This window comes from Bombina bombina, chromosome 6 (assembly GCF_027579735.1).
Source record: "Bombina bombina isolate aBomBom1 chromosome 6, aBomBom1.pri, whole genome shotgun sequence".
Lineage (NCBI taxonomy): Eukaryota > Metazoa > Chordata > Amphibia > Anura > Bombinatoridae > Bombina > Bombina bombina.
In genome coordinates, this window is record NC_069504.1 from 255,861,761 (window position 1) to 255,879,579 (window position 17,819).

The following is a 17,819-nucleotide window of genomic DNA, read 5'->3' on the forward strand; positions in this document are numbered from 1 at the left end:
TAATACCACATGGGAAAATATATCCCATGAATCAAAAAGAACTACAAGACTTGAGAGCCTATCTGGACGAAAACCTCAGGAAAGGTTTTATCTCTCATTCCACTTCCCCAGCAGCAGCTGGGATGTTTTTCGTCAAAAACAAAGATGGGACTTTGCGTCCCATAATTGACTACAGATCCCTAAACAAAATAACTGTAAAAAATCGATATCCTCTGCCCTTGATCCCAGAACTTCTGGAGAGATTAACCGGTGCCACAGTTTTCACGAAATTAGATTTAAAAGGTGCATATAACCTTATTCGCATAAAAAAGGGTGACGAGTGGAAGACCGCATTCCGCACTAGATATGGTTTATTTCAATACAACGTCATGCCTTTCGGATTATGCAATGCTCCGGCAACGTTTCAGCATTTCGTGAACGAGATTTTTCATGATCTCATAGATGTATGTACAATCATTTACTTGGATGATATCTTGATATACTCAAAGACCACCACAAACATGTCCGATGGGTATTAACAAGACTAAGACAAAATAAGTTGTATGCCAAATTGGAGAAATGCTTGTTTCACGTATCCGAAATCAAGTTTCTGGGTTATATTATTTCGCCTAATAGAATTGAAATGGATCCTCAAAAGATAAAAGCTATCAAGGAATGGCCAAACCCAACAACTATACGCACACTCCAGAGGTTTCTGGGCTTTGCGAATTTTTACCGGAGATTCATTAAAGATTTCTCTACTGTAGTTAGACCACTAACCCAATTAACCAGTATCAAAAGAAGATTTCAATGGACCGAAGCCACACAAGATGCATTCACAACTTTAAAAAATCTTTTCTCCACAGCTCCAGTTCTCGCATTACCTGACTATACTCAAACCTTCATCCTAGAGGTGGATGCCTCCAGTTCTGGTATTGGCGCAGTGTTGTCCCAACCAGATGGTACGACAGGAGAGGTACATCCAATTGCCTTTTACTCAAAAACCTTTCTACCAGCAGAAAACAACTATACCATTGGCGATAAAGAATTACTCGCAATAAAACGAGCACTTGAACACTGGAGACATCTCCTAGAGGGTACTCCTGTACCTTTCACGGTATATACCGATCATAAAAATTTAGAATACCTAAAGAGCAACAAGACTCTCTCTTCCCGTCAAGTACGGTGGGTCCTATTTATGGATCGGTTTAATTTTCAAATTACCTATCGACCGGGTAGTGCTAATACAAAAGCTGATGCATTATCTAGACAGTTTGAATCTAAATCAGACTCCAAAGACATTAGACCAATTATAGCTGAAGAAAGATTTGTGGGACTCCTGACGGATTTGGAAACACAAATCCTCTCAATTTTAAAAAACGAAGCTCACATACCTCAAAGTTGTATAAAAGACACTGTTTCAGGTCTATTCTATCATAAGGGAAAATTGTTCATTCCACAACAGTTAAGAACACTTATCCTCTCACAAACACATGACGGTATACTATCCGGCCATACTGGGATCCAGAAAACAACAGAATTGACCAGACGTTACTTTTGGTGGCCACTTATGGATCAAGACATAAAGGAATATGTCATGGGCTGTGATGTTTGTGCCAGAAACAAGATAGAACACAAAAAGCCTATTGGCCTATTAACGTCTTTACCAGTTCCTGATAAACCTTGGACAACCATTTCAATGGACTTCATTGTGGAACTAACTGAATCACAACGCTATAACACAATCTTTGTGGTTGTTGATCACTTGACCAAACTTGCTCATTTTACCCCTCTAAAAGCTCTCCCAAGTGCGTTGATAACAGCTAAAGCTTTTATAAGATCCATTGTCCGTCTACATGGCTTACCTACTACCATTATTACAGATCGGGGAACCCAATTCACCTCCGCGTTTTGGAGATCATTATGTAAACTGCTGAAAATAGAGAGTAGATATTCCACCTCTTTTCACCCCCAATCTAATGGTCTCACCGAACGTCTAAATCAGATGTTAGAACAATACCTTAGATGTTACATTACACATTTACAGGATGACTGGGTCTCATACCTCCCTATGGCAGAATTCTCTTACAACAATTCTGTATCTTCCTCTACAAAAATGACCCCGTTCTTCGCCACCTATGGTTATCACCCTACCTCCATCACTTTAGCCACCACTGTTGTTAACTCCCCAAGTGCTACTACTTATCTAAACAACCTACAAGACCGGTTAAAGATGTTGAAATCTCATCTAGTCGAAGCAAAAGACAGACAAAAGTTTTATTATGACCAAAGACATAGACCCGCACCAGAATATAAGATAGGGGACCGAGTACTTCTTTCTACCAAACACTTAAGACTACATATACCTAGCAAAAAATTAGCAAACCAGTACTTGGGACCTTTTACCATTGATAAAATTATAAACCCTAATGCAGTAAGACTACAACTTCCCCAGAATTTCAAGATCCATAACACATTCCATGTATCCCTTATTAAACCCTACACGTCAGATCCCCGGAGATTACATCTTACCTCACCTCCTCCTACTATACTAGATGATCAAGAAGACTATGAGGTAGAGAAAATCCTGGACTCTCGCATCCGGAGGAGAAGACTGGAATATCTCATAGGGTGGAAAGGATATGGCCCTGAGGAGAATTCCTGGCAGTTTGCATCTGAGATACATGCCCCTGTTCTCTTGAGGAGGTTTCATCGTCGCTACCCATCCAAACCTCATCCCGGTTCATCTGGGGTGCTCCCTTGAAGGGGGGGAGATGTAATATACCTTTAAGTGGGTTCCCTCCCATCTACATCCTTTCCATATTTAATGTCCTTTCCGGCATTAGCAAACTGCCTGTTTATTGAAGTAATACTAGCTATGCAGTATCTTCCGTTATAGCTTCCTTACTTCAAGTTATCTCTCTCAGGTCTGATACAATTTCGCCTTGATTTATCCTTTAACTACTTCGCTCCACCACTTCTCTACAGAATTACTTTGTCTACAGTGGATCCCAGGAGAGTGCTTTACCTTTGCATTCCAACCGCTATCTCTATTCCAGGTTCGGAACTGTCAGCTTGCGAAGACGTCACTCCGCATACAGGACGTAAGTCACGCTCACACAGTGGAGTACCTCCGCCATCACTCACCTGCCTAAGGTAAGGATCTAAGCACTGCATCTGTTTTCTACCGCAGCTAACTCCGGAGGAATTCAACACACCGATAAGGTACTTGTTCTCCAGGGAACTGAACTGTGTTTCATTACTGTATCTGTGGCGGTAATCTTAAGTACTTACAGTGTTTGCTTACCCACGCTCCATTATCATACCCAGGTGGAAGGGGTTACTTTATTCCGCTTAAATGGACTTGTAAATATTTCCTTTAATTTGTGTGAGTGTGTGAAGAATGTATGCATAAGGACTTACTACAGCCAAAACAAGCCTTTATTCAGGATTACTGAAAGAACTCTTTTAGGTCTCCTATTCATTACACAAGATGTATTTGTTGCCTGAATTGACCTAATGCCTCTGCTGAATTGATACACTCAGTTGTTTAATCTCTGAGTTCTCAATCTAGTCTTCCATATTTTTTCACTCTCATTAATTGCTCACTATATCTTCACTTTGTTACAGTTAATAGTTTTTGAGTGTCTGATATACAAGAGCTACAAATATCATTACAATAATCTTTAAGGAGAGTGTTACACTTCTAGGTGCTTGTGGGGCAGGGTCACCTGCATCTGCTGTTGCTTGAGGTGAAGGGCCAGCTTCAACTGCTGGTTCATGTGGGGCAGGGCCAGCTTCAACTGCTGGTTCATGTGGGGCAGGGCCAGCTTCAACTGATGGTTCATGTGGGGCAGGGCAAGCTTCAACTGATGGTTCATGTGGGGCACGGCCAGCTTCAACTGATGGTTCATGTGGTGCAGGGCCAGCTTCAACTGATGGTTCATGTGGGGCAGGGTCACCTGCATCTGATGGTTCTTGAGGTGCAGCTGTAGAATCTGCTCTATTTCTATCTGCCAATGGTGGAGCTCGTCCAATTGCTGAGGATGGCGGAGCTCGTATGGTTGGTTGATAGTCCCACTGATGACGAGTGTGTGACCACTCAGCCTGTCCAATTGGAACTTCCTGTGACATTGTCTGTGGGTAAAATCCCTGACTGCCATGAGATTGTGTTGTGGGGGGGGGGGTAAATACATGGACCCTTTGTGGCTGTCTTGGCTCCCCCTCAAAGCCAAAGGGAGGATATTCCTCTGGCCAGGAATCTTGCCAGGGGTCATATGGCAATGGTAGTGGCATCACTCTCGGGTCCTCAACTGAAGCCATCCAACCATGCTCATGACTAGGAGCATACTGTTCTTGCGATTAGTAAAGTCAGATATATGTCCACGTGGGCATACAATATACATTGATACATGCTAGGGCCTATACTGATTCTCATGTCAAACTCTATAACATGTGTCCTGTGTTAATCTGAGACATGTTAGTATTGCACTATTACACCTCATATCATGAATTGTTACTCACCAGCATGATGTGCTGTGGTTGCAGCCCCTGAGTCACGAGCCCCTGGAAGTCCACGGACTGCTGTGATACTCAGGGACCTGCGTATCATCTCCTGCCAGGTGTTATACTCAATATCCAGGGATGGACCACCGCCTGTTCCCCTCTGGTACATAGCTTCCTGCCCCATCTTTTCTTTGACCCGCCTCTTGCAGTCATTCCACCGCTTTTTCAGGCCCTCAACAGTCCTCCTCTGGGGGGCCACACTGTTGACGGCATCCTCTACCACCCACCATGCAGTTTTTCTCCTTTTGGCAATGCCTTTGCCCTTCTCCTGCCCGAAGAGGGCACTGTAATTGTCCATGATGGCCTGGACTAGGGCAACATTTTCCTCAAATGAGAAGTTGGGACATCTCAGCCTCTCATCCTCCATGGACACCTGGCTTCCTCCCTGTGATGTCCCTGGTGTGGGTTCCTCCCTATCCTCTCCCTCCTCCCCCCTTCTGTCCACATGTGCACAATCTGTCCCTCTCCTAGATGTGCCTGCTCTCTGGGGCTCTCGGGCATCTCCCCTCCCATCATCCCTTCTAGCTCTCCCTCTCCCCACTCCACTTACTCCCTAACGGGGATCCCACTGCTCCTCCTGTCCTCTCCAATACTCCTCTCCCTGCCACTCCTCTCCCCTACTCCCCTCCTCCCTACCTCTCCCTGCCATCCTCACACTAAATCACACTACACACACTCACACTCACTCCCAGTTCAGTCACACACAATCACATCCAAACACTCAGCCTATCACACTGTGAAATTCAAATAAAATATGTGAGGTGTTAGACAAAAAAGTGTGGTGTATTTGTATATGTATGTATGCAAAATGTGTGCAATATGTAAAAATATGTGTAAGTGTACAAGCTTAATCAAACAACAATGCGACCTAACTAACTCCTCTGTTTGCGCCTCTCTCTCTACTCTGACTAATCCTCCACTCCAGTGTAGTGTGTTGTAGCTCAACGAACAATCCAAACACACTGAAGAAAATGGCGGCTGCGAATGGGTTTATATATGAATTTTGAATATCGTAATTACATGTCGCATTTTTATATGAAATTGCGGTTCATTTTTACGAGTGTTAGCCTAATTTGCATAAAACTACTCTTTATTGACACTTTCCGTGGACAAAATACTGGCGTAAGTTACTTGTGACGACTAAAATGTGTATTTGCGCACATTTCAGAAGATCACCAGTTTGTCCTACTTATGCCAGTTTAGCATATAACGGCGCAGTATATGTAATACCCCGATGTGCTTGCGCCGAAACATGCGCCGTATATGTGATCGCAGCCCAAATGGAGAAATAATAAAACCTCAGAGCTTCCATATTTTGGTCATCCCAGAAATAGAAACAAAATGGAAAATTGCTTAATACTAAATAATTGTTTAAAGGGACATGGTACCCTTAAGTAAAATCTTGAAACTAATGCAGCATATCTATAAAAAGCTGACAAGGAAATATCACATGAACATCTATATACATTTTACCTCAAAATGTCTTCAGCTCACAGGAGAAAGTGTTTTGTGATCCAAAGCTGCTCTTTTTACTTTTGTCTGCATTGTGAACCCCCCTGCCCCCCCAAAAAACAGACAATAAATATCATCACTTTGCTTTACTGGGATCTTGTGGGATTTCATCTATACTATAATTGCGTTTGTAACAGCCAATAGGATTTGAGTAGCTCTCATCCTATTGGATGATTTGAATTGGAAGAATCAAATCAGCCAATAGGAATTCAAGGGACGCCATTATTCAATCGTGTACCTTGAATTCACTATTCAGTGTACGGCGGAGATCGTACGAAGAGGATCCTCCATGCTCCATGGCTCCGCGGTCGCTGGTCTTCAGCTCCACGGTCTTCTGTCTTCAGCACCGCTCCACGCAGGATGTTCCTGGAAGAAGAAGAGGTTGCGCTTGGAAGAAGACTTTACTGCCTGGAACAGGACCTTCTCCGCCGGACTTCAGGAACCGTGAGTACCAACCTAGGGGTTAGATTTAGTATTTTTTAAGTTTTTTTTTGGGGGGGGGGGGTTTGTTTCATTTAGATTAGGGATGGGCAGTAAAAGAGCTAAATGCCCTTTTAAGGGCAATGCCCAAACAAATGCCCTTGTCAGGGCAATGGGTAGTTTAGGTTTTTTAGTGTTAGGTTCTTTTATTTTGGGGGTGGGGGGGTTTAATGTTAAGTGGGACTTTGTATATTTTTTGTAAAAGAGCTGATTATCTTGGGGCAATGCCCTGCAAAAAGCCCTTTTAAGGGCTACTGTTAGTTTATTGTTAGAGTAGGGGGTGTTTTTATTTTGGGGGGGTCTTTTTTATTTTCATAGGGATTAGGTTTAATTTTGTAAAATTTGGTAATTTTATTTTTTATTTTCTGTAATGTTAGCCTTTTTTTTGTAAACTTATTTTTTTTATTTTTTTTTAACTTTAGAATGTATTAGTTTAGGTAATTTGGGTTTATTTAATGGGGTTGTTAGGTTAGGGGGTGTTAGGTTAAGGGTTGTTAGGTTAGGGGGTGTTAGGTTAGTGTACTGCACTTAGTTATTTAAATAGTTATTTGCGTTGTGGGTTTTGGCGGTTTAAAGGGTTAATAAGTTAAATAGGTTTATTGCAATGTAGGTGTTTTGTGGTTTAGGGGTTAATAGGGTAAATAGGTTTATTGCGATGTAGGGGTTTTGTGGTTTAGGGGTTAATAGGGTAAATAGGTTTATTGTGATGTAGGGGTTTTGCGGTTTAGGGGTTAATACGGTAAATAGGTTTATTTCAATGTGGGGGTTTTGCGGTTTAGGGGTTAATAGGTTAATTAGGTGTATTGCGATGTGGGTGGTTGACGGTTAAGTGGTTATTAATTTTAGTTTGATTTGTGATTTTTTGGGGGAAGGAGGAAATATAAGTTAAGAAATGTTAGGTTTATTTTTGGGAGGCGGCTAGTCTAAACATTATTTATACAGTCACAATGCATATAGTGACTGTATAAATAATGTAGACACTGACATTTTTATTAATGCTTATTTTTTCTGTGTCAGTGTCTACATTATTGATACAGTAACTATGCATTGATACAGTATAAATTATGTGTGGGCGGAGTTACGGAAATTGCCGATCGCAACTTCCGAAAATATTTTAAGGTCATAGGAATTAACATATATGTCTGTGTCAATCAAACACTGCATGTTTGTGGAAAGCCACGCCTCTCGCTCGCGGCAAATCGCGTGTGTCACTCGGGACTAACCACGCCTCTTCCTCACGCCGGTTAGTCAATTTAAATAATATGTTAAAACAGTATTTGACGCAGTTAGAAAAAAGTAGTCTGTGAGTAGAGTTGTTGTAGAGAGTGATCAGTTAGATTAATAATCGGAACATCGTATTTAGTTGAATTGTTTAGTATTATTAGCTATTCTATCCAAAAGCTTTTTTAAAACCTAAAGATAAGCCTGTTGTTTTTTATTTTAAAACAGCTTTTTTCAAAGCTTAATTGTATAAAAAAGAAAAACAATTGGAAATATTTTACCTCATAAGCTTCATAGAAAGCTTAATAACAGAATTATAAATATAATTATAAAGCTTTTTTTTAAAAGCTAAAGTAGTTAAAAAAAAAAAGTTGGTTGCTACATATGTAGCTCAGTAGTATACAATATTTTAGAATAATTTATATATATATTAATATAAAGTATACTCTTTATTTAAAAGGTATACTATTTTTTATATAAGAAACAAAAACAAATTTGGGTTTAATTTTTTAAAGTTAAAAAAAAAGTTGAACATTTAAAGGGCCACTGTAAGTAAATATTTTCTATGCCTGTTACTAACTAACTACCTCAAATACGCTTTTTATCAATAGCATTTCATTAACATATCTCTACCGTATATCAGAAATCTTGTCTGCAAATTTAATTGTTTTCCAAACCCACTCCGTGGGTATCCTTTGCTCTGTACCAATCCGTTTACAATACCTAGGTTTCAAAATGGCGCTTTAAACACAATGTTATTGGTTTAAGTATTTTGAACATGCAGTGCTGAAAATAGTGGGCAGGATAACGTGACATCATCGGTGAATAAAAGATATAAATTTTAGAACGTTATGAAACTTCGTTTTGGAGAAAATATAGGTCAGTAGGTTTTAATTAATGTTTATTAACTTTAATATGTTAGTTGTTTAGCTTAAAAATTATAACAGAAAGTAATCCTTTAAGTATAGATTAGAAAAATATAAGAAAGATATTGCAAATAGTGGTTTGCAACATCTGTAAATTATTTAGGAAATCAGTTTCTCAAAAAAAAAAGGTTACAACACCAGTAGATTACTTTATATATATATATATATATATATATATATATATATATATATATATATATATATAAAAATATATATATATATATATTTTTATATATATATATATATATATATTTTTATATATATATATATATAAAAATATATATATATACATATAGATAATATAAAATAAGAGTTACAAAATACATTGTTTCTAAATCTGTAGTTTAAAAAATAATTAGACTGCCCTCTGGGCAGGCTTATCGACTAGTCATAATCTAATGATGTTCCATAGTAAACTTCCTTAAATTGAGGAGGGAAATAAAGTGACAGTGCCTGCATATACAGTAACAGATGTGCAATCCTTTACAAGTCCCAAGACAAGCATCCTAGTTGGATGCTTGCAGTCCCTTAAAATGTGATGTGGCTACTGAGGAAATTTTAGGATCAATTTCTTCCTTTTTTACATAGAGATGTTCAGCCTTTTCTTATTATTGTTTATTTATAAAGCTCCAACAAAGGTGCATTGCAATCATATGGGTACAATACAATAAAACAATTACAATAAGACATTATGTAAGACTATACAATGTACACTACTACACTTATATTGACAGATATAAACAAAAGGAGAAGAGCACCCTGCCATTGAGCAAAATCAGTTGTAGATGCACTTTTATACAAAGTGAGCTTCAGTCAGAGAGGCTCTCAATCTTACAATCTAAGGGATAAAAAACATATGACATAGGTGAGGGGAGAGAACTACAATACAATAACAATTATTTTGTTTTATGTGAGAATGTGTGATAGCTGGAGGAAGGGTAGAAAACAAAGTAGTTATGTGATAAGTTATGGGGGCCGATTTATCAATGTCTGTCCGACATGATACGCTGTAGCAGATCATATTCGACAGACATTGCTGAATGCCGACAGCATACGCTGTCGGCATTTAACATTGCACCAGCAGTTCTGGTGAACTGCTTTTGCAGTGCCGCCCCCTGCAGATTCACTGCCAATCGGCTGCTATCAGGGGGTGTCAATTAACCCGATCATATAGGATCGGGGCGGATTGCAGACCATAGCCTCAGAGGCGGCGAACCAGTTATGGAACAGCGGTCTTAAGACCACTGCTTCATAACTGCTGTTTCCGGCGAGCCTGAAGGCTTGCGCGGAAACAGGGGCATCAGGGGCCATTCGGCCCTTGATAAATCGGCCCCATGGTGTAAGTTGCCTTGCAGTCAGGTGAAGTGACACTTGCACTTGAACTCATTTAAAAGGGGAGGTTATATAAATTAGTAAACAGTAGGATGGAGGGGAGGGTTGGGTGGGAAGTGCTTGCAGAGATTTGTAGTGAAGTTGAAGGAAAGATGGGTGTCCGTATTGCTTGTAGTAGTTAAGTATAATGTATGTCTGAATTTGCTGTTGTGAGAAGAAATTAAAAATATTTAAAGTTGTGTAGTGTGTTCAGGGGAGGTTGAGTAGCTGGAAACAGAGGAGGGAGGATGGGAATCTGATAAAACAAATGAGTAAGAAAAAGAGAGTTTGTAAAATGGCCCAAACAAATGTGGAAAGCATGTTCACACATATTCTTGATTGTAGACAGGAATCAGTGAGGTTACCTTGCAGGAAAGTGGGTGTCTGTATTGCTTGTATTAGTGAAGTATGTCTGTAATGCTTGCAGTAGTAAAGTATAATGTCTTTCTAAGTTTGCTTGCAGTACAATTGGGTGTCTCTATTGCTTTTAGTAGTAAAGTATAATGTCTGAGTTTGCTTGCAGGAAAGGTGGATCTCTGTATTGCCTCATACATACATGCTGCATCATTTTCAAGTAATTCAGAAGTTTTAGAGAAAGTAGGCTTAAGGTGCACATCTTAAAATGTAATTGACTTAGGAGACCTTTTAGAAGCATTTCACCTCCCTTAAAACATAGTGCTGGTGTTAAATAAACACATCATTATTTACAAGAGGCCATCCCTTTAATTATTGATTTAGTTTTCTTGATTAAGTCACCAGTGGTCAGGTAACAATACTAAAAAACACACTTGCCTTTTAGGGGCTGATTCTAAAAAATTAGCTAGTCTAGATGTGTTTTTCCACTCCAACACTCACAGGGACAGCCCTCATGGAAAGCTATAAAAAAAAAAAAGGGCTGTACCTGCGAGTGGCAAGATGTCTCCTAGACAAATAATGACAGATCTCTGCTATGTTCGCAGTGGAGGACAAAGTACATAGGGAGAACCCGGCGTATATTTCAACTGTAACTTAGAAATTAAATTACGCTGTTTTCAGTGCAATGTACTGTTATTTTTATATGCGTAGGTTTTCCTTTCAAAGTAATTAGGGTTTTGAGTATTTTGATAGAAGCTTGCCAGCTTTAAAGTTGTGAGAAAAAACAGTAAGAAAATGTTTACAAAATTGCTGGGATTTGAGAGACAATTTCATATATGCCCATGTTCAGCCCATTTTATTGAAAAACATACTACGCGTTGTATTTTGTACTTTACAATTTATGCTGTACGTATTTAGGGGCATATTTACCAAGCTCCGTCTAAAGACCGCTGCTCCATAACCTGTCCACCAGCTCTGAGACGGCGGACAGAAATCGACAGAAATCAACCCGATCAAATACGATCGGGTTGATTGACACCCCCTGCTAGCGGCCCCTGATGCCCCTGTTCCCGCACGAGCCTTCAGGCTCGCCGGAAACAGCAGTTATGAAGCAGCGGTCTTAAGACCGCTGTTCCATAACTGGTCCGCCACCTCTGAGGCTGTGGTCTGCAATCCGCCCGATCCTATACGATCGGGTTGATTGACACCCCCTGCTAGCAGCCGATTGGCCGCAAATCTGCAGGGGGCAATATTGCACCAGCAGTTCACAAGAACTGCTGGTGCAATGATAAATGCCGACAGCGTATGCTGTCAGCATTTATCTATGTGCAGCGGACATGATCCGCTGTATCGGATCATGTCCGCTTGCACAATCATAAATATGCCCTCAAATACGATTTATCCCTGTGTAATTTGAATACAAATTTTACGTATATTATAATAACACAATTTTTGGTGAACAATTTTGTTACAATTTTTATCGCACATTTACAATACAATTTTTTTGTGTTTACCTGTGGGTCTTGTCGCTTTTTTAGCAATAGCCCTGTCAAAATCTTGCTTATAAGTTTAAGTCCCATAGATCAGTATTGCAAAAAATATGCACTTTCCATTAGTTTAGTCTATTTAAAGGGACACAGTACTCAATTTCTATTGTAAAATGTACTTGTGAGTGCAGACGTTAAACATGTTAAAAATATTTTTCCAATGCAAAATACTAAGTTATAGATATTAAATTATAAGTGACACTAACAGGAAGTGCATGGCTGTGTACAACCAATTTCTAGGATGTAATTGATCACTGGCTGATGGAAACAACACCCACAGAAAAATAATGGTTTATTCAGCACAGGAACAGACATATTTTCAAACAACAAGCACCACGGTACATTTAAAAATATTCTCCTTGATATGGAACAGAGAAAATGTTTCAGTACAATGTCCCTTTTAAAGTATAGAAAAAAAAGATTCAGCACACATAGAAAAGGGGTGCACCACACACTACAATAACAAAGTAGTCCTGTTTGCCTGGGGGATGCTGGGACAAACAGTACAATAATGAATTACTTCAGTTTACATAGTTCTGTTTCCACAGTGTTTCTATTTAATAATTCATCTTTAGAGGGTGCCTGCACCTGTTTCCACCTGTAGAAAAGTAGGTAGAGAACATACTATGTGAGTGCGTGGGTGTTGTAGGTGTGGTCAGGAAAAAATATTGCATTTAACTATTTGCAAACAAGAGAAAAGTACACTATCATGCTTCACGAGCCAGGTGATTTCCAAGAAAGAAAAAAAGAGCAATGTTTTGCTTTACTTGCATTCTGACCACCGTATGTGTGTGGGAAGATTATTTTAGCAGTCAGGAGATTTGTAACGCTGAGTCTCACTTTAAAACAAGTCATTTAACTCCGTTGTTGATGTTACAATTGTACTGTTCTGTATTATGTAGTTTTATACTTGTCAGACTTGGAACTTTTATAATTCTCCCCTACGTTTCAATAATATACTGCTTTATTTTTATGTTTTAAGAAAAATGTCCTGCAAGGCCAACATGAAGCAGATAAGATTTGGACCAAAGACGGATTTTATACCATTGTTCTCTTCCTCAGCATCTTTGTCATCATAGTGACGTGCTTAATGGTGAGTTATTTATTTTATTTGTTGCAATGTAATTCCTAAATCAGAATAGACAAGAAAATATTAATTCTTAAAATGTTAAATCTTACAAATTAAACTGGCAAGTTATATCAAAAACATAAAAAAATAGCCTTTAGTATAAAGCATATTTACATATTATCTTTTTAAATTATTATATATTCTACATATATTCTACCTACTCTATAAAAATCAGATTAAATGTTGCATAATTTAAACAATTTCACAAGTTTCTTTCAACTAAATCACAAATTTGTACCATTATTATTATCTCATTTTTAATTACTTAAATTTGTACTTTGTAGCTAAATATTTCATTCATAGGTTTACAACAAACTTTTGATCACAAAATAAATTTTGTTGTAAAAATACATGTTTATACTAAAAACACTGAATGCAACCTCTATTAATGTTTTGAAATATATTTGTCTGCCTCTTTTATATCATTGTGGTATATCAAAAACCTTGGGCTATGACACTGAAACATTTCACTAATTTAATAAGAACTGCTTCTTCTGGCAAAGTCAAAAGCAAATTTAGAATGTAATTGGTCTGAATATTTTTAGACTGCAGTTAATTAAAAAGCAAAGAAAAAAGGACTTGCCATTAGCTGATTTTTATTCTACTTATTTATTTTCTATGTGATTTTCTTGGAAGGGGGATGTTGCTTCATTTTATTTTTTGCTGTTAGCACGATACAGTCAGAAATTTTCTGTCATTCCTAAAAATAGTAAAATATTAATAATTAAATGCTGTAACGTGCTAGAGTATTTTATTATTTCACTACTGCTTGAATAAAACGATATGTCTAAACCCCCTAATCTGTGCACGGCCGAGGATCGTTACCTATGCAAATATGCCTCTACTGACTGGCCATGTTTACCTATTCACTAGCACTGAATTGGCCTCCTTTTCTAAGCCATTTGAATCCATTATAGGAGTCGCTGGAACTGTTTGATTTGGGTATACAATATAATATAACAAATCTAGTTTAACTCTAAGAAACCTCAATTTGATAGGCTTTTCATATGGATTTCCTCCCACTTTCAATATATATTTTGCCAATGTGAAAGTAAAGCATGAAGGCTATTTGATTCGGTATTGATAATTGCCTAACGTGTTTAAATGAAAATGTTTCACTAAACCAGTAATATCAGTTCATAATATGCACAATGAATCGTTTCATACTATTACTTAAATTTTAAAAAAAAAGTTTGCTTCATTGTAATCACAAGTGAACATTCTTATGATCATATTTAAAGGGGCATAAAAGTGCAAAAAGAGAATGTTATAACATTTTAGTATTGCACTGTTGTCTGCATTTTACTATGTTTTGCAAAGGGCTGAAACACATAGTTGAAGTCAGCTATGGAGCAGCAATGGGCTACTGGGACCTAGGTGGATTCATAGGACTTCAGGAGTGTGCATGTGTCCTAAGAACTCTATGGCAGCAGTGTTTGCAACAATGTTTGTAGCAATGTTGCAAACACTGCTGCCAAAGAGGGCTAAAGACACATGAAGTCCTTCCTACAAATTCACTTGGCTTGCTCTTTAACAAAGGATACCAAGAGAATAACGCAAATTTGATAATAAATTTAAATTGAAAAGTTGTTTCACATTGCATGCTTCATTTCAGTCATGAATGATTTTTTGACTTTCATATTTCTTTAAGTTTTATAGTTTGTTTTTAATGTTCATTTTTTTAAAAGGTTTAAACATAGTTTATAATAACAATATCAATAACATAGTTGTCACATTAAATCATCACAATTGTCATATTAAGTCAACAAAATTGCATACTTTCTCTTGTTTCATTTTGTTAGTACATGTGCCATCTAATAGTGTCTGCATAGCATTATTATATAACAGTGAAATGGGGGAACTTCGCAGATGTTTTGCTTGGTTATCCCTCTAAGGAATGAATTTCAGTGAGGTGTCAAGCTATGGGCTAGATTTATTAACTCTGAGGTGTACAGGGGCGCGTATACGCACCCCTGTACGCCTCAGCTCCCCTGTGGCGGGGCGAAATTACCCGCAGGTATTCGCCATTGCACATGAGCGCAATTTTGCGCTTGCGTGCAATCCCGCCCCTGCCCGCGCACAGCCAATCACGCGTGGGCAGGAGCTGTCAATCTCCTCGGTCGGACTCGACCGAGGAGATTGAATTTCGCCACAATAGAGGTGGCGAAGATCTTAGGGAAGCAGCGGTCTGGTGACCGCTGCTTGATAAATCATGGCGAGCAAGTTCTTGTGAGAACTTGCAGTCGTAGAGGCTTGATAAATCGAGCCCTATATATAGTTCTCACCCTCTACACCATCTAAGTCTCAGTTTAAACCCATCTCATCACCCCTCACTATTAGTTGGGATCACTTGGGCAGTTGAATATATATCCCTTCAGTTAACCTTCTCTTTGCCTAATCATACATTGTCCAAGGTTAAGTTTTATAGTTTTTAAAGTTTAACCTTGGCTTTATTTTTAACTTTTTATGAAACAATGAAACAATAGTGTTTATTAACGTGTGAAGGCAATAATCATTGCTTGCAGATAGACAACAAAAGTGTTTACAAGAGGTCTAGGCTATTGAATTAAATACAGTACATCTACAAATATTGAAAACACTACGCCACTCTTAATGTCTCTCCACAAGGTATTAGTAATGCCACGGAAACTACTAGAAAAAACACACCGGATAACCTAGTTTTCTGATGGTATCCAGTGAACTGAAATAACCTTCAATGTACTCATGAAAAACTGGACATGACACTTTACATGGCACTTTTAATAGATTGGAATATAGCCCATAGCATGTTAATGTCTCTGATTTCTTAATTAATTTTAATATTTGAATAACCATGTTTTTCGACTATAAAATTTCTATTTCCTATCATGCATATGAAAGAGCATAGATTAAATATTGTGCTTGTGTTGTATCATACATGTTTCTCAGTATAAGGCTTGTCACTTGGTGAGTGACCAATAATAGGTGATATGATTTCCCTCAAAAGGAGAGAGGATAAAAATAATGTTAGTAGAAATTCTTTTTTTAATTATAGTTATCTTATGTCCCAATTATCTTGTAACCTCAGACAACATTGAATCTGGGTTACCAGACAGATTAAACAATACCCATAGCTATCAAATATTAGTTGACACAAATGTAATTATTAATCATCACAAGCATTTATAACAATTAGCAGGATACCTCAAGATCCAGGAAGCATCAGCTCATCTCAGACCAATTAATTTGTTATATACCATAAATCTAGTCTTTAATTGCCTCATAAGTCTTTCACCAATCTGCGTGATGTACAGACTTTTTTTTATTATTATTACTTTTTATTATTTAAAAATTAAAAATACATTGAATAATAACCAAATCCCAAAACAAATAATCATGATAAAAAATATAAATAGAATTACGTCTATAAATCTGATACAAAATTGTGAATATGCTACACACATAATAAATCTAGTACAATCCGGTTTATAAAGTTAAACCCAATTGGACCAAATTGTCATGTACCAATCAATGATAGCAAAATAATAATCTAGATATGAAAGTAAATTAAAATAAAACCTAAGAGATAAAACATAGCCATTATCCGGTTTAATAAAAAATCTAGGCATTTTATACAAATCTCCCATATATACAGTATAGCCACACTGTCTCATGAAGCATCAAAGTGTTCTTTAAAAAGTTGCTGTAAAATCAAGTCCTAAATATCGTTTAAAGATGGAAATCTAGGCTTTAACCAATTTTGGAGTAAACCTTTCCTAATAATCCAGATCAAAATAATCAAGAATGGCTTGAACTTTCTGCTGAGCTATGACCATCCTAACATAAAAACCTGTCTAGGAGTGATAGTTGCAAAAAAGTAATTTTATTAAGCCAAAAATTAATTCTTAACCATAATTGCTTAACCTTTGGACAACTTCAAAAGTAATTATTTAAATCAGGATTGGGATTCTGACATTTTATACATTTATTTTCACATGATGGAATCCATTTTGACACTCTACTAGGAGAAAGATGATCTTTATATAAAAGACTGAGGTTCTCTAGAATAGTGCATTTAACCTGTTTCAGACTTTTTAAAATATCCTTAATGGAAATAGAATGATTCAAATCTCTCTCCCATTTTTTTTAAATAGGAAATTGTGTACACTCTCAGCTCCAATCTTAACCAAAATTTGATATGTCTGAGTCAGAACATGCTGTGATCTGAGATATTATCGCAGAAAATGCATAACATCTGCAGAAAAAAACGGGATACATGCAGGAATGGTTAGCACTTTAGCTTTGCATCACTACTCCGCATCAGACTGTTCCCTTCAAACAGTGCTGTGCTCTTGCTGCATTGTGTACAGTTTCCATAACACAGTGCAGCCAGAGCAAAGCACTGTTTGAAGAGAATAGTCAAATACAGAGCAGTGCTGCAAATCTGCAACACATTGATGACTGGCTCTCAGGGATTTTTTCAACTGCTGCAATATATTATAAAACTTAAAAAAATGCTTTATTCTCCAGTTAGTCAACACATTGCAGCTGAGCTGGTGCTTTTTGTAACTGCCTAATTTAAATTGAATTTCATTTGAAAATGACCTGCAGAAAATGTTTCACTGAAAAAAGAAATCTCATTGCAGAAAGCGGAAAAAAGGCCTGCCTCTGGGTGTCTGACATAAAAAAACTATTATTTTGGAAAGCAGTAAATATGTTATGTAAAGGATCCTAACCTCAGAATAAAAGATTTGA

General features: G+C 37.7%; 1 protein-coding gene across 1 annotated transcript in view; it reads left to right on the forward strand.

Moving 5' to 3' along the window:
• The window catches only part of PTPRR (protein tyrosine phosphatase receptor type R), a 524,127-nt gene that overhangs the window by 289,889 nt on the left and 216,419 nt on the right, over nt 1-17,819 (forward strand). The window contains exon 5 of the mRNA XM_053716785.1: nt 12,939-13,049. Coding sequence (XP_053572760.1) covers nt 12,939-13,049 — 111 coding nt within the window. The remainder of the gene's footprint in view (nt 1-12,938; nt 13,050-17,819) is intronic.